The sequence below is a fragment of the Manis javanica genome, chromosome 1 (genome assembly GCF_040802235.1).
Source record: "Manis javanica isolate MJ-LG chromosome 1, MJ_LKY, whole genome shotgun sequence".
Classification (NCBI taxonomy): domain Eukaryota; kingdom Metazoa; phylum Chordata; class Mammalia; order Pholidota; family Manidae; genus Manis; species Manis javanica.
The window spans coordinates 219,940,360-219,964,083 of NC_133156.1; the positions used below are offsets into that span (position 1 = coordinate 219,940,360).

Here is a 23,724-nt window from a genome sequence, read left to right on the forward strand (position 1 = left end):
CTATATTACAATCTACTGCTGTAAAAATAATCCAACACAAAGTCAGTTTGGTAAATGGTTTTCCTCACATCATTGTTAGTGTTTCCTGGGCCTCACAAAGTCCTCGTGAGATCCCGGCTAGTTGAAGAACCACGGCATTGTGACGTGCAATGTAATGATATAACACAGAAAAAATTATAATCAAGTGTAACCCACCCAAATGTGAGGCAGTGGGAGGTAGCTAGGAAGAGAAGAGGAGATAAGCCTTGTAGGCCAAGGCGGTGTGTGTCTCTCCCTCTCCTCTCCTTCCCTTGTCCCCTATGCGCGCGCGCACACACACACACACACACACACACACACACTCACTCACTCACTCATTTTCTTTTTAATTGGATTTTATTGAGAATAGACCAGAGTAATTTTTTTAACTAATTCATAATTTTTTTAAATTCCATTTTTTAAATCTCTGAGATTTGCCAAAAGTGGTCTCTGCAAAGCCTTTCCTGACCCTGCTCCCCCGCCCCAGGCAGGTGGCTGCTGCCCAACACCCTGTACACACTGCTTACCAGCTGAGCTCGTGAAGGATGGGGAGAACGTCTCACTCGTTTCTTATTCCCCAGTGCCTACAGATTAATAGGCATCAGTGTTTCTGATAAACACGGAATGGTTTCCTCATCTGGAAAGTAAATTTGGATGAGGCTGTCACTAAGGTAGCTTCCGGATCCAAGATTTTTGGTCGGTAGTCAACGTCCTAATCAGTTCATTTCCCCCACCTGTAGGATCCCGACGTGATCAACACGGCTTTGCCCATAGAATATGGCCCGCCTGTGGAAGAGGAGGACAAGGTGCCCGTGAGGCCCAAAGACCCCGAGGGCATGCCGCCCCTCCTGGCCTCGGCCCCGCCGGCCGCGCGGGCGGAGGGCCAGGAGCCAGCCGCCGCGGCCCCGCTGCCCTCCGCGGCGGGCAAGGCGGGCAAGAAGCCCGCGGCGGCGGCGGCGGCGGCGCGCGTCCCCGGAGGGCCAGCCGCCGAGCGGGGCCACGTCAACATGGCGTTCTCCCAGGCCCACGCGCCGCCGGAGCTGCACAGGGCCCAGGGGGCCAGGAACAAGCCGACGAGCCTGTGGAACCCCACCTACGGCTCGTGGTTCACCGAGAACCCCGCCAAAGACAACCCTCCCGCGGAGGAGCGGCGGCGCGTGGGGGGCGCCGCGGGCCGGGGGCGGGGCTGCGGCGGGCCCGCGAACGCCGCGGCGGGCCGCCCGCCGGGGGCCGCTCTGCTCCTGGAGCCGTCCTCGCTGACCGCCCGCGCGGCCGACGTCCCTCTGTTCCGGCTGCGGCACTTCCCGTGCGGAAACGTCAACTACGGCTACCAGCAGCAGGGCCTCCCCGCGGAGGCGGCCGCTGCCCCCGGGGCCGGCCACCACGAGCACGCCGCCCGGAAGGGCGCGCCTGGGCCCTGAGCCCGCCGGCACCCCGGGCCCCTCCGCCGCGGCCCCGAGCCCGCGGCGGGAGGGCAGGGGACGGCTCCTGCACGGCCAGAGACCGAACGTCACTTTTCATGTTGTGCCAACTTGTTTTGAAGTGCCACATACAAAGCTGTATTTTCACAATGCTAGAAAAAGGTTTTGAGCATGGGTTCGTCCTAGTCTTTCAAACGAAGAAAATACCATAAAGATGAGCGAGAAATGCAAGGCCCACACGCGGCTGTATAGTTTCTATGCATGGTCGATGTACACGTGCCCTACTCCCTGAGACTGTGCGCTCCGCGTCCGTGCAGGCGGGATTAGCTGCTTCCGCGTTTCGTAGTTGGGCCATAGATGTTCCCTTCCCTTCTTGATGGGGACCTGGACCGCTTGAGGGGAAAGGGAAAAGAAATAAAGGAGCTGTTGTACATGAGGAAAGACATTCTTTACTGGGAAAGGAGAGCCACAGCCACGGAAATGTCATTGCAGCTGTGCAGGTGCTCGTGGTTGCACTGATTCAAGGACGATCGGGAAATGGTGACTGGTTACGGTAGTTCAACGAAAATGTGCAGCTAGTCCTGTGAATGAGACATTCACTGTGCTTTGAGGGTAATGATGCACCTGTCCAGGTCCACACATTCGCACATCCTGTTAATATACCTCATGCCTTAAGAAAACCCTCCTCCTAAAAGTAAATGAATGTGAGGTTTCCTAATGCATTGGAAACTCAAGATTTGAATTATTAATTACTTTGAAAATTTCCACTAATTAAATTAGCTGATCATTTAAAAACAAAAATGTTAAGCTGCAGTGATACATCACAGCATAGAAATATATCCACTTGTGGGCACTTTTAAGTGTCAAGACATCTTGGGCCAAAACCTTCTAACAGTTTCAATCATGCAGGTCACTAAACTGCAGTTTCTACTTGCAGAAACAGAGGGTCACTGGAATGGCAGGCCCCCCAGGGGCCCTAGAGAGGCCCTGATGCGCTCCCCTTCCTTCCAGTGCTGCCCTGAGTTGACTCGTCCCGCAGTCATGGATCCCAGTGTGCCTGGAAACACAGGTTTGCTGAGATATACATAGCGTAATTTGTAGAGCTACAAGCTGCAGACTGAAACAGGATTTATCCTCGGGGTGGCAATGAGCGAAAGAATTGAGGAGACGTGGGGTGCTGAGGTCCACACTGGAGTGTTACAGTGGAAGTTCTGAACTTGGTTTCACAGATGAACTGTATCTCCATGAAAATGAAGTGGAATCTGAATTTTGCACACATACGCAGTATCGCTCACTTTTCAGGAAAACGCTTATTCTCCCTCTCTGCTTCTCCTCCATTCTCTTGCCCAGTTTCTTCCCAGTGGTAGCTGTACCAAAACATCACTTAGGGAGGAAGCATTTCTTACTACACACTAGGCACTAAGCATTCCCACAAAAAAGGATTGTATACATGCTTACCTTTCCCTCCACTCCCTCAGTTTCTCCTACATCAAAAGTATCACTTTGGGTGTGGGAAAGCCATTCCCTTCCAAGCCAACACTAGACAAGTGTTTATTCCCCCTCTGGCAGATGCCCGCATGGGCCAGCAGTTGTTGCACGTCTGTAGAAGCAGTGATACCCTGCACGCCACTTGTCCTCATTTTCTTAACACCAAAATATGCTTATCAAACATACATGAAAATGAAACATCAATGAACTTATATCTAAGTTACCAACCACATGTGTAAAGTTCTAGCTCATGCCAGGCACAAAAATTAAGTATATAAGCATTAATTATATAAGCATTAATCTAACTCATAAGCCACCTGAAGGGGTCCAAGAATCACACTTGGAAGAAACATTCTCCTGAAGGACAATGACAGAAGAGCTGTCAAAGCTGAGAACACTTTCATTTTATACCTATAACACCAGTAACCAATTAAACAGGGAGCATGCTACATTGTTAAACAGCCAGCTCTCTATTGTTACTACTGGGGGAAAAAATATTTTCCCTTTCTCTTCTCAAAATCTGCAAATCCAGTACATCTTCAGGTTGTGCCTTACTACCACTGAGATTGATTTGTCGGTTCTCTCTCATCGTCTTATATATATGGGTACCAACTTTCATGTAAATGACAGTCAAGTTTTGAAAGCCTGTAAACACCATTAAGTAAATAAACAACTCCACACTGAGCTATGATGACCTCAAGACGTTTCATTTAACTCACTGTAAGCCTTAAGTATCGCCATGACATTAATCTGGACTACTGTCCCCTCAATACTGCACCAGCCGTATGGTGACAGCAATTCATAGAGATGCTGTGGACTCTCATATTTATTAACAATGATAGAAAGTTCTACCTAGAATATGAACAGGCACAATTAAAGTTTGCTGAAGCTATGTTAATTAAACCATAAGCTAGAATAATTATTTATATTCCATGTCTATAAAGAAGCTCATCAAAAGTTCAACTGCTTTGTTGGGAAACTGGCAATTTGTGAAGGAATGACCAGTTTGTGGGTATGTGACACATCAAAATTATAGCAAATCAAAATAGCAGGAGTGAACTTTTTTTTTTTTTAAGAGTCTGATTTACTGAGGAGTCGGAAGACTGGCTTCTCTTCCACCAGTTAGGGCGTGAGTCCGGCTCTCCTTGGGCTATCAGACCTGGCTCAGGGTCTCCATGTACAAAATGAGGGTAGGAACTTCCCTTTCTCACTGCCCCACCCCCAGGGAGGCTGTAAACTGGAAGCACAGGCTCTCCCTCAGATGCTTCTCAGGTTCCCAAGTGATTTGGGGTTGGCTGCAGGGAGAATTGCAAAAGTTGAGTGTGTCCATACATCCCCGCCCTCCTACCATACCACCAACGCTTCCTGGGAGTTCTCGTATCCGCGCCTCTCCTGCCTCTTTACTCTCCTGTTAGTGCCATGTTTGACTTCATCTGTCACTTATTTAATAACAACAGCAAGAACCCTGCCAGAACCAAGTCCTTTTCATCTCAAAAGAAGAATGTAAAGATTCTCTACCACACTTACAACTAAGTGTTAACAATCAGCATCACAGAAAGGAAGAGATTTAATCAATCTGGATACTTTTTTAAAAAGTTTCTGGCATCTCCAGATGCCAGAATACTTTATGGTAAAGTCTATAGCTGTAAGATATTATGTAACTGTAGATTACCTTCATTCCACTAAGAAATTCTAAGATCAGGCTATTTTAATAGATTTTCTCCAGTAACAGCAGGATTAAAATTCATATGAGCTTTATAGACCTAAAACAAGAGGCCTATGAATTCAGACTACTCTGAATAACAGATTCCCCATGACAAGATTCATAAAACTGTATGAGGTGTGTTGTCAATCTGTCTTGAGCTAATGACTTCTGAAATGGGTCCCCAAGGAACATACAACTTGACTTTGCTAATTTCGTTGCAGCAGATGGCTCTCCGTACTGTGTGAACATACAAAACGAAACCAGCATTCCCGTAATACTCCACAAGATGCCCAAAAATAAAAGATAATTAGTGAGGATAGTAAGGCTTCTATTAAGATTCCATTTTAATTTGGTATCCTGAATAGGCGTCATTTTTAAAGCACCATGCAAGTACTAACTTATTTTTAGCTCTTTCTTAACAACTTCAAAACATTTGAAAAACTCAATGTAAGAACACACTAATACATAGAATTGAGGGGAGGGAGGAACATGAACCATAACCACAGAACAGAAGCGATGACTTCCCTCTGAGTATTCAGTAAATGTAAGACAAGTGTGTTACTCATCCATGTAAAGATGGCCCGCCAGGCTAAAACCAGCAGTTGCCCAAATCTGTCTGCAGGGTGTCTCATGTCCATGCCTTTAATCCTTCTGTCAGACGCATTCCCAAGCCATCTCCGCAGTACATTCATCTCCTAAGGCCTACTGGCCTCCTCACAATTCTTTATCCCACCGTCACTAAAATGCTCATTCAGAAGGCTAGTTTCAGCTGGTATTCGCTGAAAGGCAGTCTTAGTAAATGAACTCTCACTAAGCCTTAGCAACTAGTGCATTGATGCTCCCTAGGATGTTTACGTTATGAGAGAAGTTACTTGCCAATATAGATAAGTATCAGATAGATGAAATTTCAGCTGATTGTAATATTTTGGATGGTTTCGCTAACAGGAAGCAGGTTGGGTAGGAGCTAAGAGACGTAGGTGTTACATGGCGCTGTCTGCCTCTGCGACACAAGCCAGTTACTGCGACTCTCACTTTCTCATTTTAAAATATGGGCAGTTTGGTCTCAAAGGCCCCTTCCAACTCTGAAGTCTGTGATTTTGTAAGACTTCACCTCTGTGTAAGGTAATCTCAACACTCGGCCCACAGTCAGTAGGATGTGACTGGGATGTGTGGGTATGTGTACATGTGTTCTTTAACCTTGACTCTTAATTCATTTAGAGCCAAAGCCAATTAATTCAGTGCACAATCCCAGTGAGTCAAATTATATTTAATCTTTATACAGAAGCAGACAAGAAGTTTAGTATCAGTCCTCTGTTCACTGTTTCCAGCCAAAGCCCTCTAACAAATCATAAAATCATTAACATAGCCTAACAGTTAATCAGGGGAGGTTTCCCGACAGAAGCAAAGCTGGCAGGACCAGGGGCATCACATCCATATGTAACGGCCTTCACACTTTCAGTATCACACCACTTATTTCTCTTTTGTTACACTGGCTACAACTGCAGCCTTACTAGCCACGTTAAAAAAAAGATCGTAAAACCTATCTTGGGAAGGCTATCTTTTACCACACCTAATATCCAAAGATAGATCTAATGCACTTTCTGTCAGCTGTCAATTTACACCTCCCAGGGCACATTTCCGAAGTGAGAAAGTCCAGACTCAGCCACATGTCTGAGCCCAGGAGGTGTCTGTTTCCGTGGAGCAATGCATTCCCGAATGAGTGTCCTGTGCCCTTATGAAGAAGCCCTCTCTCCCAGGCACCACAGGATTGGACAGATTCCTTTTCAGGTTTGCAGAGACACCCCCTGCCACTGGATGGCTGTTTTTGGAAACATGTTGTTGATAAAATACCATTTAGTGGTTCTAGAAACAAAATCCCAAAGAAATAACTAATTCAAATATCTCACCAAAAGATAAGACTGTGAAGATTACAGGCAAATTTTCTACATTTTAGTGCATCTAATAGTTGAGAAAAAATTAAGCCTTTTTGTACTGCTTGAAAGTAATATTTATATACTATTATTTCACAGTTCTCAGAAGAAATAATGGAGTACTAAAGACAGAAATTCTTCCTCTGTATGTACTAGTAAGCAGCTGGTGATGTTTTATACAAGATAAGAAACTAAAGCAGAACATTACACTGGATTCTCCTTTGTCACACACCAAGGAGTGTGAAGTGAGGCCTCAAGAAATCTCATTTTATTTCTCCACTCCCTAAGCTCTATTCCCTTCAATAAAGAGAAAAGATCATTTGAGAAAATTTCATTTCTTATTAGAAAGACATTTTTATTGGCAGGTTCAGTAAAAGGGGCTGACATTTTTTACTTTTCTCTATTGTCTATAATGCAAAAATCCACTTTTCCCCACCATTAATATGGGACTTTTTATAACTATTAAAAATCACTTTAAAATCTATTTTAGGATAATTTTTCCAAGTATATTGGATAGTAACATCTACCCCTCACAACAAGAGCTATTCAGGGACAGCCAATGTAACTAATGCTGTTGACTGAGATCTAAACTAAATCTCAAAGTCATGTGAGAGAAAGAATAAAAAGAATGGCTTGAAACTGTGTGTATAATGTCAACATGATTCATTTCCACATCAGTCTGATTTGATTTATGTGAAAAATAATTAGTACAGTCTTTAAGAAGGTAAGTCTACTTCGAGCAAAACCATGATAAACTTTACTAGGCTGGAGTTTACAGGACTTACCCTCCATGAGACTGACACAGGTCAAGGAGAACACAGCACCTGGGTATTTCAACTTCCTGTGCTTTAGAAATGTTTAAAACTTGGATTCAGTACAGTACAAGTAGATTTCTGAGACTCCCTGTTTAATTTCATTTAACCAATTCAAACAACTTTGACTAAACATCTGATCCTGAGCCCAAATTCCTCTGGGCTAAGAAGCCTACAAGGGCATGTGTATGTAACTACAGTAGCAACAGACTTGTATTTCTGGGTTCATTTAGGATTTTAGAGCTGAACTGAAACCAGATGTGTGGGCGTTTTTTAAATGACACCAGTGATCATTGGGAACAGGTTATATTTTAAGCTAAATTAAAATGCAAACTTAGCCTCAATTTAAACACCTAAAATATCTTCACCAACATAATTCAGAACTCGCTGCCCCCTCCTCCGTGCACCACGACCAGCAGCTTCCCTACTTGAGCTGTCGAGTACGTGAAGAGACTTACTGCTGCTGCTTTATCATGGAAATCTATTCATCATAAGATATCCTAAAGGAATAAGAGGAGGGAAAAAGATTCTCACACCCCTTGGGGCCTTTCTCCTCAAGGGAGAGGCTGTGTACAGAAAAACAGTTTTGTTCTACCAAGCATAATGAAAAGATGTTACTGTGAATAATACGGACCCACCATCTACTCAAATTCACATATATATTTTCCCTCCTGTAAAAAGGAGCATTAGCAAAAATTTGGTAGAAAAATTTTTTTGCCTATGCAAAGGCATATTCTACTTGTGATAAAACCTTAACATGACCCTATTTAACCTGTCCATCCCACATACAAGCTTCATTAGACATATCTGTTGTATATTCAAGCAGCTTATGTGGCACTGTTTGTAAATAAGGGCCTATGTATCAAGGGATAGTATAAATGATTATTAAAAATATCTGTGTAATAATGTGAGTTTTGTATTGACTACTGTATTTGTGTTATAAATAAGTAGAGTAAAGTAAAGGGCATAGAGAAAAATAAAAAATAAACTATCCTACTGGCTTGCAATGTGGGATACATATAGTGAGTCTCTGAGTCAATCATTTAGACAAACAGTGTCCACCGAGTACTTAAAATGACTATAGCTGTTTCTTAAGAATGATTCCTAATACATTATGTCTCTAGGCATTAGGTCAATGTGGCTTAAATAACATTATCAGATACTCTGAATAGGGAGGTCCAAAATAAAATTCTGAAATGAAAATGCTTGGCACAGAAACCAATGTTGTACACGCTTGAGAAATATCCAGCTAATTCTATATTAAACCACATACACTACTTACTATGTTCTCAAAGTATCATCATATCAAAATAGAAATGTAAAGCCAGCCACAGGGAGCTTTCCCTTAGGAAAAGCTTTTCCTTAGCCTCCCCACAGGCAGCTGCCTTAGGTGACCCAGTTGATTCTTTCCCACCCCATTCTCTATCACTCAACAGCCTTCTATCTCCTACATGTCACCATTCTGGACCATGACTCTAACTTATCTTCTCCTCTTTCCTCCTTTACCTAGCAAAATTTAGCCATCCTGTGCCTGCTCTCTCAGGGCTACCTGTCCAAAGCTAGCTAGATAGTATCTACTTTGAACAACCAATATCCTTCAGTGCCTCTGTGCATTCAACAAGCAATTACTGAACATCTACTAGGTGCCAAGTGTTATTCCAGATGTTAGGGGTAAAATGGACAAAACAACAAAAGTCCATCCCTCCATCTAGTGAGGGAAGAGAAAAATAATAAGCCAAATGTTTAACATGACCAAGGGTGGTGAATTCTAAGAAGAAAAATAAAACATGAAGAGGACAGCAGCGCACAAGGATTTGTACCAAGTTGTCTCAAAGTCTCAGACTTCAGGTGCACCAAATGTCTGTATCTGAACATTTCTAAGGACTTAAAAATATTGCTACCAAATTACCCTAAAATATAAAAGCAAAGCTTTTGAGTAGGTAATTATTTATATTTTTAAGTCTAAATTTAAAATATTCTGTCTTTCCGTAAACAAATGAAATCCCACTGGTATAAAGAAAGTTAAACAATTTAAGGGAACTATAGAAACACATTCTTTTCATAAATGGCTCTCTAAATGTCCACCAGAACAATGTAATAGAGGGTGAATGCAAACATTACTTGTTCAGTAGAAAGCATGATACTTTTTAAGACTCTTTATAGAGATAGGACAGGTCCAAGTTGTTACCACACCAAAGAAAAGGTATACAGCATCTGTACTCTGAGGTACTGGGAAAAGCAGAGTGGCAGGTGGGGTAAAGGACAAGATGGCATTCCAGAATCTAAACAGCATCCCTCTTTATTAATGCTCATTTAAAAGTGAACTTTGAATGACATTTAATAAGCAAAACACAATGAAAACACCCAATTTGTATGTATACTATATGCAAACATACACATTATATGGATTTAATAATACTAAATATGAGAACAATTGATTCTCTAACCTCAAAATGAATTCAGTGTTAGCATTACTGTGTCTAACTTAAAGTGTTTCATATTTAACAGGAAAAATTATGGACATCCAAGTTCAGTGTAGTCATGGATTTCACATTAAGGTATAAATAGAATTTTTAAGAAATAAGAAATAAGCTCTATAATAAAATAAATGTACTTTTGAATCACAATACAGTTGTTTTCTTCAATCAATAAAAATATTACTAGATTATAAAGCAGCTTTATTTTGCATTTCAGGAAAATAGCTCTAGTCATATTTGGAATACCATACTTTTTTAAAAAGGCAACAAAGCAAAAAAACTTAGATTTCAAATAGTATATTGCAAAATACTTCAACATGTTTCCAAGCACAAAGTGAGCTCGATTCAGAATGATACTTTTAATCTTATAAAGCAAACTGTTCCAATATTTCTATGGTAGTCTAAAGTCTAAATATCTACAATAAAAAATAAATCTTTACATATATAGGACATAAACTTCAATACATATCCACCATACAAATGTTTTGCATTATTACATCACTCTATTGTGAAGCTTAGTTTGCTAACACGTGCTTGAAAAGGAAAATGCAAACATGATACAGTTCTGTAGCTTGACCACAGGCTGCATTTTGCAACAATTGAAAATATGAAAATAGCAATGACAGCAAGCACACTGCCAACTTACAAACAAAAACTGAAATCATAGACATTTAAATGAATAGATACTACATTCTTCCTAACACATCTTAATTTGCTCTCTTCTCATAAATACTTTTTTTTTAATGTTTTTCATATCCCAGGAGGAAATGATGACAAATTCTCTGCAAAGATGAAAGTGCATCATGTTTTAAAAGTGCTTCATGTGTGTATGTTTTATAGAATTGTCCAGTAAGGAATTCAATAAAGTATGCAAAAAAATTCTAACTTGAATTCACAAATCAAATGAAGGGTTTCTGTGGTTCAGTCACCACCACAGAAGAACAGTATGAGATTACACCTTTTGTGTAGGGGAAAGAGCATGGGCCACAGGTTGAGACCCCTGTTTTCTTCATAGCTCTGCTAACCAGCTAGCTAGTTAGCACCCGGGGTAACAGAGCACTGCCTCACACCTCCATTTCTGGATTTGGCAACGGTGATTTGAGGCTGAGCTCCAGAGCCTCAAAGGCCCAACCAGCTCCAAAGTTTTACTGTGTCTTAGATGGAGCGTTCCTCAAAGGGCAAAGTATTCTACTGAAAAATACACTAGACATATGGATACTATTCATTCTCTTATTGACTTGTTAGCACAGAAATAAATTAAAACGCCAAAAATACTTGACCAAAAAAGGTCACGTGAATGTCATGTGTTAACCAAAATGAGTGAAAAACTTCACGAATGTGGCATATAAAGCATCCAACATTATATGTGTGCAAAATTAAACAGAGTAAGCAACGTCAGCTGGTCACCTAATGGCACATTATTTCCTAAGTCTCAGAATTTTCTTGGGTCAGAATGCTTATTTTGAAATTACTCTAAGAGAGCCATGAAACCCACAGCTCATATTTCTATCTTTTCAAAGGAGTCTCTGAATTAGTTTTTACAAAGATAGCTATAGTTTCAAATTTTAAATAATGGCTAAATAGAGTAAACCATTTGCCATGGACTCTTTTATTTTACACCACATATATATATATATTTATATATGAAGTGTAATTCAACAATTCTCCCCCACAAGCTGTGACCCGTTTATTCCCCGGTAGGTGACTCTGCTCGGCCTGACCAAGACTCCATGGCTGGGCTTACAGGTGAAATAGCGTCTGTCACCCACCGCTCCATCATTCCTCCCCTTGGCCGTTCGAAGCTCAAGTCCGAGCCAGATCCCTGGAGCGAAGTCAGTGGGGCCCACGTACCTAACAGTGCCCATCTCGCTGGAGCTGGTGAGGAGGACCTGGGAGCCCTCGTGCAGCCTCACACTCGCCTCGAGGCCGCCCGGGCCGGTGCTGCTCCAGCTCCGGCGCAGAGTAGTTTTCGATCTGGTGAGGCAGGGGCGGAAAGGAAGAACATCTCTAAGTACGAAAGCCACGTGATGCAATTTATCATATTCCACTGCCAGATTCACAACTGACGCACAAAAGAAAATACTTTTTCATAACCCTATTTTTAAAATTCTAAACAGCAATTATTATAATATACTTCTGTTTAACATTCAAAAAGTTTTTCTTTTGGCTGTATTACTACTACCCTAATCTGGATTTAACATTTCATTAGCATGTATATATATATATGCTATACATATGTATATGTACATATGTGTTTTCAGTAAAATAGCAATTAGAAAATATACTCTTATTGAACTGCTATCAACATTATCACATAAAGCAAAATGAAAAGAACCTAGCATTCTGCCCATGGTAAAACAAAATTACCTTTTGCTCACTTGTTGAATATTTCTCTACATGAAGACAATTTTTAAATTGTTCATCTGCCACTCAGAAAATAAATGTACATACATATCTTCTATGAACGGACCTCACTTACACTTAAGGGCTTACCACCCTCCCTGCTACTACCAATACGGAGGCTCTCAGTTGCCCGGAGCAGGATTCCTGTCCTTCTCTCTGAGCAAAATATGACATACAATGTACTGCCTCCCAGTACCACCACCAACCCAACCTGACACCAACTACAGGGCTCCCTGGGACCTGTCCAGGGACTCAAGCCGACACGCCCTCGAGCTTCCACCACTATCCCCAGGAGGCAGCCGACCCTGAACACTCACTCACACAGAAACTTTACCAGGATCTGGTTGCTCTACGACCTGGGACGTCCCCGGGTGGTTATCCAGAAAGCACCACCAGCGAGGCCTCCTGCACTCCAGCCACGCGACCCCTCCTCCAGAAGAACCTTTCTCCCCACCCCCAAAGCAGAACCTGTTGGCAGGACTGCACGGCGTCTGACTGCAGAACAGAATCTGGGTTCTGCTTCCTATTTTATTTTACTTTCTTTATTTTCTAATACACTGTCACACACAATGTCTTCATTTCCTCCCATTAGCAACCCTTTAAGAAAGGAAGAGCGCTCTAATTTTATGGGGAGGAAAACAGGCCCAAAGACTTGTCCTAAGCCAATTTCCCACTAAGTGATAGAATTCTGGTTAGAAGACATAATGGAAAAGCATATTATTTACCATGTCACATGCACAAAGATAAAGTTTACAAAGAACACATAATACCTGCAAGAAAAGTATAAATATTCACTAACGAACATACAAGGGAAAAATTAAGAGCTTTGTCCCTGGATAGAAACAGATGTGTCAGTTTTCCCCCAAACACTCACCCCCAAAGGGGCACTATTTATAGAGTCACAAAATAACTCTAAATTTCACATAAATAATGACAATATCTATTGTTTCCTGAGCACTCACTATGTGCCAAGCACTTCACATACATTATTCTCATCCAACCTCACTTGAACCAGTAAAGTAGGCGTTATCTCCTAACGGAAGAGGAATTCGAGGCTCAAAATAATTAAGCTATTTGCCTAATGTCAGAGAGATGGTAAAGAGGAGAGATGGGGCTCAAATCCAAGGCTGTCCATGCACAAAGGCCAGGCCTTACAACCATAATGGGTATTAGTAATTAAGAAAAGACAGAGAGAGAATACAGTAATATTTATATTGTCATTATGTTAAATTATAGTCACGATAATTAAAACTGTGTGGCCCTGGCTCAAGAATGTACTTTTGACACAGGAAAGATATCTTAGAAAAATACACATCATTATTTCTTATGTGACAAAGTAAAACTTCAAATCAGTGGAAAAAGAATATTATTCTTACCACACATTATGTGTTAAAATAAATTCAAATATACTAAAGGGTCAAATGCATAAATTGAAAAAAAGAAAGAACTGGAAGAAAATAAGCTCATCACACCCATACCCACACACACTCAGAGGTGGGGAGGGACGGATAGATACATGTTGTAAAAGTCTGGCACCTACCAATAGTTAAGCCATGATTTTTTTTTTTATTTATTATGCCATGAAAATGTTCCCATATCACAACACAGACTTTAACAACACTGCAAAAATCACACTATGGGAAACTATTAAAGAGTCTAGGATATTTCCAGAGGAAAGGCTTTCAAAGGGTATAAAGAGTATGATTTGTCCAACTTTACTTAAAAATTCAAATACACGCTTTAGGAAAATACTGGAAAAGTATATGCCAAAATGCTACCGGTGATATCTCACTTAGGTAATAAAATTACAGGTAACCTTTTATCTGAATTTAATTTTTCATAATTTTTCAAATTTTGTACAATGAACTTACACAATCAAAAAGTTTTTAAAGGAAGAACAAGTAATAAATGAATTCAAAAGCTAAACCAAAAATCAGTGGTTTGGGTAAAGACAACATTGTATTAAGAATGATTTGGCAAAGCTCTAAAAGCCCAAGGAAATAAGAAATTTAGAATTATACTAGATTTGAGAGCTCTGTGTACTCATTCAAAAACATTAACTGACCATCTCTGAAATGGCAAGCCTGGGACCAGGTCCCAGGGTGGACGTGTGATCAGGTACATGTTACAGATACTGGAGGAAAGATGGCCCAGCAGGGAAGGGGCACAAAAGAGGAAGGACTCCGCCTGCTCTTAAGGTCTCAGGGAAGATACTCCAGTGAGGAAGTGACACCTGAGCTCACTTGACAGATAAGGAGATAGTAAAGGGAAGCAGGCATAGTCATGTCAGCAACAGTATGTATTGCTTTGTCTTTTAACAGCACAGAGGGTTTTGAGAACTGTTAGTCACTTGTGAGGATATTTGCATGAGACAGAAGTCAGTAGGGAGACAGGAGCCGACTGTGGAAGTCGGGTGATCAACGGTTGGGCGTTTCTGAGCTGAGGGAGGGCGCCTTGAGCCTCCAGGGCACTGGGATGCTGCACTAAGGTCTGCTGCTCCCTCTCCTGCTGCCCCCATTCTGGGCATCGGATACTCACAGGATTCCAACAGTACAAGAACTGCTTCCAATCCCTTTCCAGCAGTTTTTCCTCTGAATGACATGCTTTCATCACTGCCATCTGGAAAAGCAAACCCTGTCCCTTCACGGAAAGGCCCCAAGTCGCTACTTCCCTTGCCCTCAGTTCTCTTCCATGCCCATTGGGGCCAACATGTCCCTTGTCCCCAGTTCTTACCCAGGAATTTGCATATTTTGTAAGTTTTCCATCCTTCTTCTGAAAGTATAATTTATTTCCATATGAATGGACAAGAAAATGGTACTGTGCTTAGGAAATCTCCATAATTCATTTTCCCAACCCACATTCTTAAAACTACATCATGGGACCAGATTAACAGCAGCACAACACCCCCCCCACCTCTGCCCCTTCAGCAGAAGGTCCCCTGACCACTCTAAAGTCTCTCTTACCCTAAAGATCAGGGACAGACTTCCTAGTACCTGCCAAGACCTGAAGTCTTTCTTTTGTTCCTTAAAACAGTGGTCACCAAATACTTTGGTCACACACTATGTAAGTAAAAATAAGTAAATTTTTTGAATTGATTACATATCCTCAATTATTTTTCTTTTTCTAAACAGGCACAAGTCCCAATCTGTAGAAGTATCAATAAATCTTCATTTCTTTTCATTTGTATAGGAAACAAACAGAAGTACTGATACTTTCTTCTCATGGCAACAGGCTATCTTGTGTGTAATCATACATGCTGTACAGTTTGCACGGTTCAAATTTTTGCTCCCACCCTTGTTTCTCTGAATCACGTTCTTCCACTCACCCACATCTTAACATTGGTTTTTGACACACCTCCTCCTTCAGAATCCTTTATATCCTGGTTGTCTCTTCTCGGTAATGTTTTCTATTCTGCCTAAGAACTCTTCAACAGCTCCAATAAACCACAGCATAAAGCTCTGCCCTTAAACTCGTTCAGCTACTCAAGTGAGGAGACCAATTTCAAGACTCTCAAAATTGCTGACAACTTTAAGGAAGAAAATATACAAAAAACAAAACCCACTAAACAGTCCCTAACAGCACCTTAGGACAAGTTGGGACCTCAAGTGAAATGTCAGATACTTTGTGAAGCCTCTGGATCACTTCATGCTGCATGAATGATACACTTACTGCCTGTTGCTCAGCTCATCCTCAAGTTGTAGTGCCTGCTAGGGCCCCACTACTGAAAGCAAGGATGTGTGCTTCCCTACTCAGCCAGCCTTCCGCACCCCAGGGCCTTGGTCATAGGTTACCGGGAGGATTTAAAATTAAAAAAGAATTCCTAAATCCAGTCAGTCAAGAGCCTCATCTTCCTCTAAAAGTCAAAAAGTTTCTAAAAGTTTCAGAAAAGTTTTAGGGGTTGTAAAGTGGGTCTGGGGTAAATAAATATAAATGAAAAAGAGAGAAGAGTATCTTCTCTACAAAAAAAAACAAACAAAAAAGCATTTTAAGCAGCATATTCAACAACAGGAAGTAGAAGTCTTTTTTTAAATAACTGTAAGATCACTTTATGCAAATAGGCCTGACATTTCTTTCACAATTACCAAAAATATTAAATCAAATCTCTGACTAATTAAGTAAACAGAGTTTAAAATCAATCCACCCTATGCAATGATAACACCAAATGTAAACCCCTCCAACTTTGATTAACATACTAAACCTCTCTGAATATATGAAGTATACTACTTTTAGTTACTGGTGACATTTTTAATACAGCTTGCTTAAAAGGGAGGAAGGTTTCTTCCCAACATACTCCTCACACCTTTTCTCCTAAGTGTTAAAATTCTACCAAGCAATGTAAAATTCTACCAAGATACAAAATTCCATTTTTCTTCCTTCACAGAATCCTGTCATGCTCATCTTGAAAGGTGTTTTTCTAAATCTTCTTAATACTCACTTTGCAAAAGCATTTCTTCTGTTAATTTCTTTTTGGGAAGAAGCCGAAGTGGTACTGAAACTTCTCCTAAAACCTAAATATGAAATTCAGGTAAGAAGAGGGAAAATAAAAAACAAATTTGCAATCCTTATTAAAAGTTATCTTTTATCATGTCTTCTACAGATGTTGTATTATATCAAATATTTCTTTGAAAATAGAAAACAAAAAAAGCATATACAGAATATAGTAATTATTATTACAAACAATGATTTGTAGTGACAAATTGTTATATTACTTTTTGCATATTATTGCACATATATGGATATGTTAAGATTATGACATCAAAACTAAATTACACATTGATAAAGCTGGATTTGCTTACTCTCAAATATTATAATCTTGATAAATCATACAAAAAAAGATAAAAGTGGTTTTTAAAAACACTATAACTGAACATAACCCATTTATAAATACAGAACAATAATTTCAGAGCTTATGATTGTGGAGGTCCCCAAATGAGAAAATTATTTTTAAAAAAGACTTCACAAAAGGTAAATTTTTGAAAATATGTTTTTAGAAAAGAAAAGAATGGGATTTCTGGTTCTGACAGTTATGACAGACCAGATGTGCTAAATGAATCTCTTGATTGAAGCGAGTATAATTTAAAGCAGCTCTAATTAAAAAAAAATTCGTTGCACTGATGCAAAAGGTACAATTTCAAAAAGACCAAAAACCAAAAAGAGAATCCAGGAGAGGTAACCAAGAACCAAAGCAATCTACCATGGTGCACCACGGGTCTAGCCCTGAATTCTAGAGAACTCAGGCTTCTGTCGTACTGGCCACAGGGGAGACAGGGAAGGACAGAAAGCCTGGGGCCTGGAAAGATGGGGATCTGAACAAAGACTCCTGGTTATAGTGAGGATCTAAACAGCATACCATAGCTGAAGGTTAAAAAAGAAACCAAATGAAATGTCACTCAGACAAAGACAAGGGAAGAAAAGTGGCTCGTGTCAACCTTAATGCTCAAAGAAGACAAAATTTTCTCCTTTCAAAATTTATGATCATAAGCCAAAATATTTTATTAGTGAAACATAAAAAACATTGCAGAGAATGTAAATAAATGAAAGTAGTCCCAGGTTAGCAGTGTTTCCAAACAACCAGCAGATATTAATATAATCTTCTCTGGAGGCATCAACACAAGCTTCAAGAATTCTCATACAGTAAATTCCAAGTAAAATAAGGATTTCATAATATTAATTTACAAAACTCACAAGGAAAGAAAGCACTGTAAGTTAGGCTCAACAGAAACAGATGACAGACTAAGACTTCAGATATTAAATTATTTACTATAAAACAAAACAACATGAAAATGTTTAAAGACATAAAATAAAAATGTGAAAATATGGGGAAAAAAATAAGCAACATTAAGTAATAACCAAAGCAGTTTCCAAAATGAAATGAAAATTTTATAATTAAAAAACTGTGACTAGCTTAAGCAGTAGAATAAACACAGCTGAAGAAAGAATCAGGGAACAGAAAGACAGATTTGAACTTGTCTAGAAATGTAGCCCAGAGACAAAAGTTGTGAAAAATATGAAAGACATATGGAAAGTGAGAAAGTCAACTGTACCACTCATCAGGTTCAGAAGAAGATAAAAAGAATTAAAGAGTAAATATCTTAAGTATATGGACAAGAATTTTACAGAATTGATCAAAGATACTAGTTCACAGATCTAGGGAAATTCATGATGCCAAACTGGATAAACAAAAAGAAATCTCCACCTAGACACATCATAGTGAAATTGTACAACACAAAGGAAATAGAGGAGATCTTTAAACACAGTCAAAAAGAAAATATAAATCACCTATAACAATATTAGTTAGACTAATAGCAGACTTCTCAAAAAAACAACAGACAAAAAATGGTAAAATTCTATTGTCAATGTGCAGGGAGAAAATATCTTTCAAACTAAAATTTTCACCAAATTTTAGTCTCACCCAGTAAACCTATCATTAGAAAAGACAGACAAAAACTGAGACAGTTTGCTACCAACAGACCCTTTCTAAAAGAAATTTTAAAGAATATACATGAGTGGAAGCTCTGAGAATTAATGTTTAATTTAGATTTGATCATTTACATTTTACATTTAGATCTATGATTCACTGAGTTAATTTTTGTGAAAGGTGTAAGGTCTGTGTCTAGATCTTCATTTTTGTATGTGAATGTCTAGTTGTCTCAGCACCATTTGTTGAAAAGACTATCCTTTCTCCATTGGCCTTGACTTTGCTCTTTGTTAAAGATCAGTTGACTGTACTTGTGTGGGCCTATTTCTGGGCTCTTTATTCTCTTTCCACTGACCTATCTGTCTTTGTGATTCCCAAATGGAAGTTCTGAGGATTAATGACTAAAGATATTGGTAAATGTGCGAGCAAATTAAATAAGTCTTGATTGTATATAAAAACCATTAATAATACAAAATTTGTTGGGGAAGTAAAATAGAAACTAAATAACTCAGTTTCTAAGTATCTTTTATTATTTGGGAAAGAGTAAATATGATTAACTTTAGACTTTGCTAAGTATGTATGTCCAAGTGCCTACAGTAATTATTAAGAAGCATATTCATACAGTATAACTTCTACACAAGTAGAGGAGAGATGGGAAAAAAAGAAGGGGTAGGAATATAACCAGAATAAAGTCATAAAAAAAAACATTTAAGCATAAAAGAGTTGAAAAGTCAGAAAACAAGTGAAATAGCATAAATACAAATATATTAGTAATGACAATAAATGTAAATAAGTGAAACTTGCAAGTTAAAAGCCAACAATTGTCAAACCATTAAATTTTTTTTAAGAAGTAAAAATCGAACTATGTTCTATTTAGAACTATGTTCAATTTATAAAATATTCCAAAAATGTCAAGACATAAAATGGTTACAAGACAATGGATAGAAAAAGATATATTAGGTAAAAACTTAACCAAAAGAAAGCTGACATAAAGTAAAAAAAAATTATATAAAAGCAATACCATTTACATTAACAACAAAAAAATGAAATCTGTAGGTACTGATCTAATAAAACATACAAAATCTACATGAGGAAAGCTATAAAACTCTGATGAAAGAAATCAAAGAAGATCTAAATAAATGGAGAGGTATTCTACATTCATAGATAATACAAAATTTGCAGGGGAAGTAAAATAGAAACTAAATAACTCAGTTTCTAACTATTTTTTATTATTTGGGATATGGATAGCAGACTGAGTATTATTAGTAAGATGTCAGTTCTTCGCAATTTGATCTATACATTCAATGCCATCCCAGTCAAAATCAAAATTTTTGTAAACATCAAAAAAATGATTGTAAAGTTTATAGGGAAAGGCAAAAGGCCCAGAATAACCATCACAATAATGATGGAGAATATCAGAGGACTGACACTACTCAACTGAAGAATTACTATAAAGTTACAGTAACCAAGACAGTGTGGTATTTGCAGAAAAAGAGGCAAATAGGTCAGTGGAAGAGAACAGGGAGCCCAGAACTAGACCTACACAAGTACAGTCAACTGATCTTTAACAAAGAGCAAAGTCAAGGCCAATGGAGAAAGGATAGACTTTTCAACAAATGGTGCTGGGACAACTAGACATTCACATGCAAAAAAGTAGATCTAGACGCAGATCTTAACACCTTTCACAAAAACTCACTCGAATTATAGACTTAAATATAGAATGCAAAACTATAAAACTCCAGGAGAATAACACAGGAGAAATCAGGGTGATCTTGGGTTGAGCAATTACATTTTAGATATAATATCAAAAGCACAACCCATGAAAGAAAAAACTGGTAACTTGGACTTCATTAAAATTTAAAACTTCTGCTCTCTGACTGACACTGTTAAGACAATGAAAAGATAAGCCAGACTGAGAAAATATTTGCAAAATACATTCTGATAAAGGCCTAGTATCCCAAACATACAAAGAACTCTAAAATTCTATAATAAGAAAACAAACACAATTTAAAAATGGCCAAAATATATGAATGGACACCAAAGGAGGCATACAGATGGCAAATAAGTATAGGTAGAGATATTTAACATCTGTTATGGGCTGAACTGTACCCCCTCAAAATTTATATATTGAAGTCCCAACTTAGTATCTGATAATGGGTTGTATTTGGAGAGAGAGCCTTTAATTAAGTAATTAAATTTAAAATGAGATCATATGGGTGGGCCCTAATCCAGTATGACTGGTGTCCTTTTAAGAAAAGATTAGGGTAAGAGGAGAAAAGATGGCACATGGGAAGTGAGGCAGAAACCTCCTTCCTAAACCACATATAACACAAAAATATAGCAAATACAATTAATCTTGAAAAAGCAACCTGAAGACTGAGACAGACTGCCTACAACTAGGGGAAAACCTCACAGAAAAGGGTAAAGTAGCAAAGCTGCGATCTGGAGGGATCCAAGTCCTCCCCCCACCCCAGCTCACCGGCGGGAGGAAGAGAAACAGAGCAGGGAGAGAGTAGAAGCACAGGACTGCCGAACACCCACCCCTGGGGATCTGCTCCAGGAGCACAAACCCATATCACATGGTGCTCTGGAGATTAGTGGGGTTGGAGACTGAGATTCCAGCCACTTCTGAAGAACAAGGTACCCACAAGTGGCCGCTCCAGGACAAAACAAAGGTGGGTACTTTGAAACACTTCCCAACAGGGAGAGGGGTGGTAAAGGAGCAAGGATTACACAGAGTTTGCTTCTCAGGAGAAAGGACAGGTAGACAAAATCATCCTGGTACACTCAGCCAAGCAGCTTGGGAACTTTCAGGAGTTTCAGGTCCTCCAAGCCCCTGGCTGGCAATGCAGGGCCAAGGCACCCCACTGCATTATGCGGCCTGCAGCTCCATTCTCCCAGCCAGCAATGGTTCACAACCCTGCTGGTCCTGCCATTACACCAGGCCAGCCAGACGATGGCCCCAACTATGGTAGCTACTAGCCCTGGCAATGGAGGTAGGCACTGAGCTGGGAAGCAGAAAGAGCTCTTTTCTCCCATCAGGCACCAGCTCCACTCACTTGTGACCCCCACCATCATTCCAGGGACTGGGAAGTTCCAGAGAATAGAGTTTCTGGGAACTAGAGGGCACCACCTACACAATGTTAATATTCCATAGGAATCATAAGGAATGTGAAATGGCAAAAGAATCTTGTACAAACCACGATCCCTCAAACACCAGAGAGAGGGCTGAGTGAAACTGAAATCACCAATCTTCTTGATAAAGATTTCAAAATAAGAATCAAAAATATGCTCACAGAGCAACAGAAAAAATATTCACCATCTCAGGGAGAATGTCAAGAAAGAGATAGAAACTTTGAAAAATAAAGTATCTGAAATGAAACATACAAGGGAGGGATTTAAAAGCAGATTCAATGAGGTAGAGGAGACAGTAAATTAAATAGAAATTAGAGAACAGGAATACAAAGAAATTGAGGCAAGAGAGAAAAAAGGATCTCTAGGAATGAAAGGATAAGAGAACTGTGTGACCAATCCAAACATAACAATATTCACATTACATGGCTACCAAAAAAGAAGAGAGAGGAAAAGGGATAGAAAGTCTCTGAGGAAATAATTGCTAAAAACTTCCCCATTATGGGGAAGGAAATAGTCTCTCAGACAATGGGAGTACACAGATCTCCCAACACAAGGGACCCAAGGAGGACAACATTAAGACATATAATAAGTAAAATGTCAAAGATGAAAGACAGGGACAGAGTATTAAAAGCAGCCAGAGAGAGAAAAAGTTCACCTACAAAGGAAAACCCATCAGGCTATCATCAGACTTCTCAGCAGAAACCTTACAGGCCAGAAGAGAATGGCATGATATATTCAATGCAATGAAGCAGAAGGGCTTCGAATGAAGAATACTCTATCCAGCAAGATTATCATTTAAATTTGAAGGAGGGATTAAACAATTTCCAAATAAGCAAAAGTTGAAGGAACTTACCTCACACAAACGTAGTCTCTACACTGTATTTTAAAGGGACTGCTATAGATGGAAGAGATTCTAAGGCTAAATAGCTCTCACCAGAGAATATAAAACCACAGTAAAGGAAGTAGACCAATTAATTACTAAGCAAATGTAAAATTAAATACCCACAAATAAGTTAAGGGATACACAAAGAGTACAGAATACGACACTAATATATAAAGAATGGAAGAGGAAGGAAAAGAAGGGAGAAAAAAAAAACCTTTAGATAGTGTTTGAAATACCATAACAAGTGAGTTAAGTTAGGTTCTTAGATAGCAAAGAAGCTCCCCTCGAACCTTTGGTAACCAAAAATCTAAAGCCTGCTAATAGATTAATTACTAATTACTAATAGCAATTAGTACATATCTATCAATGATCACCCTAAATGTAGATGAACTGAATGCACCAATCAAAAGACACAGTTACAGAATGGATGAAAAAGCAAGACCCATCTGCATGCTGCCTACAAGGGATTCACTACAAACACAAAACATACACGACTAAAAGTGAAGGGATGGAAAAAGATATTTCATGCAAATAATAGGGGAAAAAAGCAGTAGTTGCAGTACTTGTATCAGACAAAATAGACTTCAAAACAAAGAAAGTAACAAGAGACAAAGAGGGACATTACATAATGATAAAAGGGTCAGTCCAACAAGAGGTCATAACCTTTATAAATATCTATGTACCCAGCATAGGAGAATCTAAATACTAACAGAATTAAAGGGGGAAAGAGAATGCAATGCATTCAATCTAGGAGACTTCAACACACCACTCACTCCAAAGGACACATCAACCAGATAGAAAATAAGTAAGGAGACAGAGGCACTAAACAACACATTAGAACAGATAGACCTAACAGACATCTACAGAACACTCCACCCAAAAGCAGCAGGATACACGTTCTTCCCAAGTGCACATGGACCATTTTCCAGAAGAGATCACATGCTAGGCCACAAAAAGAGCCTCAGTAAATTCAGAAGGATGGAAATGGTACCAACCAGCTTCTCATACCACAAAGGTATGAAACTAGAAATAA

General features: G+C 39.4%; 2 protein-coding genes across 9 annotated transcripts in view; one reads left to right on the plus strand and one right to left on the minus strand.

Annotated features, from left to right (window-relative positions):
* Positions 1-3,611, plus strand: part of ALK (ALK receptor tyrosine kinase) — a 650,534-nt gene extending 646,923 nt beyond the window's left edge. For both annotated transcript variants that reach the window (XM_073214828.1, XM_073214825.1), the window contains one exon: positions 759-3,611. In XM_073214828.1, coding sequence (XP_073070929.1) covers positions 759-1,439 — 681 coding nt within the window. In that variant the 3' untranslated portion in view covers positions 1,440-3,611. The remainder of the gene's footprint in view (positions 1-758) is intronic.
* A 6,047-nt stretch (positions 3,612-9,658) lies between these two features.
* CLIP4 (CAP-Gly domain containing linker protein family member 4) overlaps positions 9,659-23,724 on the minus strand; it is a 62,396-nt gene continuing 48,330 nt past the window's right edge. For all 7 annotated transcript variants that reach the window (XM_037009406.2, XM_073214807.1, XM_073214799.1 and 4 more), the window contains 2 exons: positions 16,691-16,763; positions 9,659-11,826 (listed from right to left, as the gene is read on the minus strand). In XM_037009406.2, coding sequence (XP_036865301.2) covers positions 11,508-11,826; positions 16,691-16,763 — 392 coding nt within the window. In that variant the 3' untranslated portion in view covers positions 9,659-11,507. The remainder of the gene's footprint in view (positions 11,827-16,690; positions 16,764-23,724) is intronic.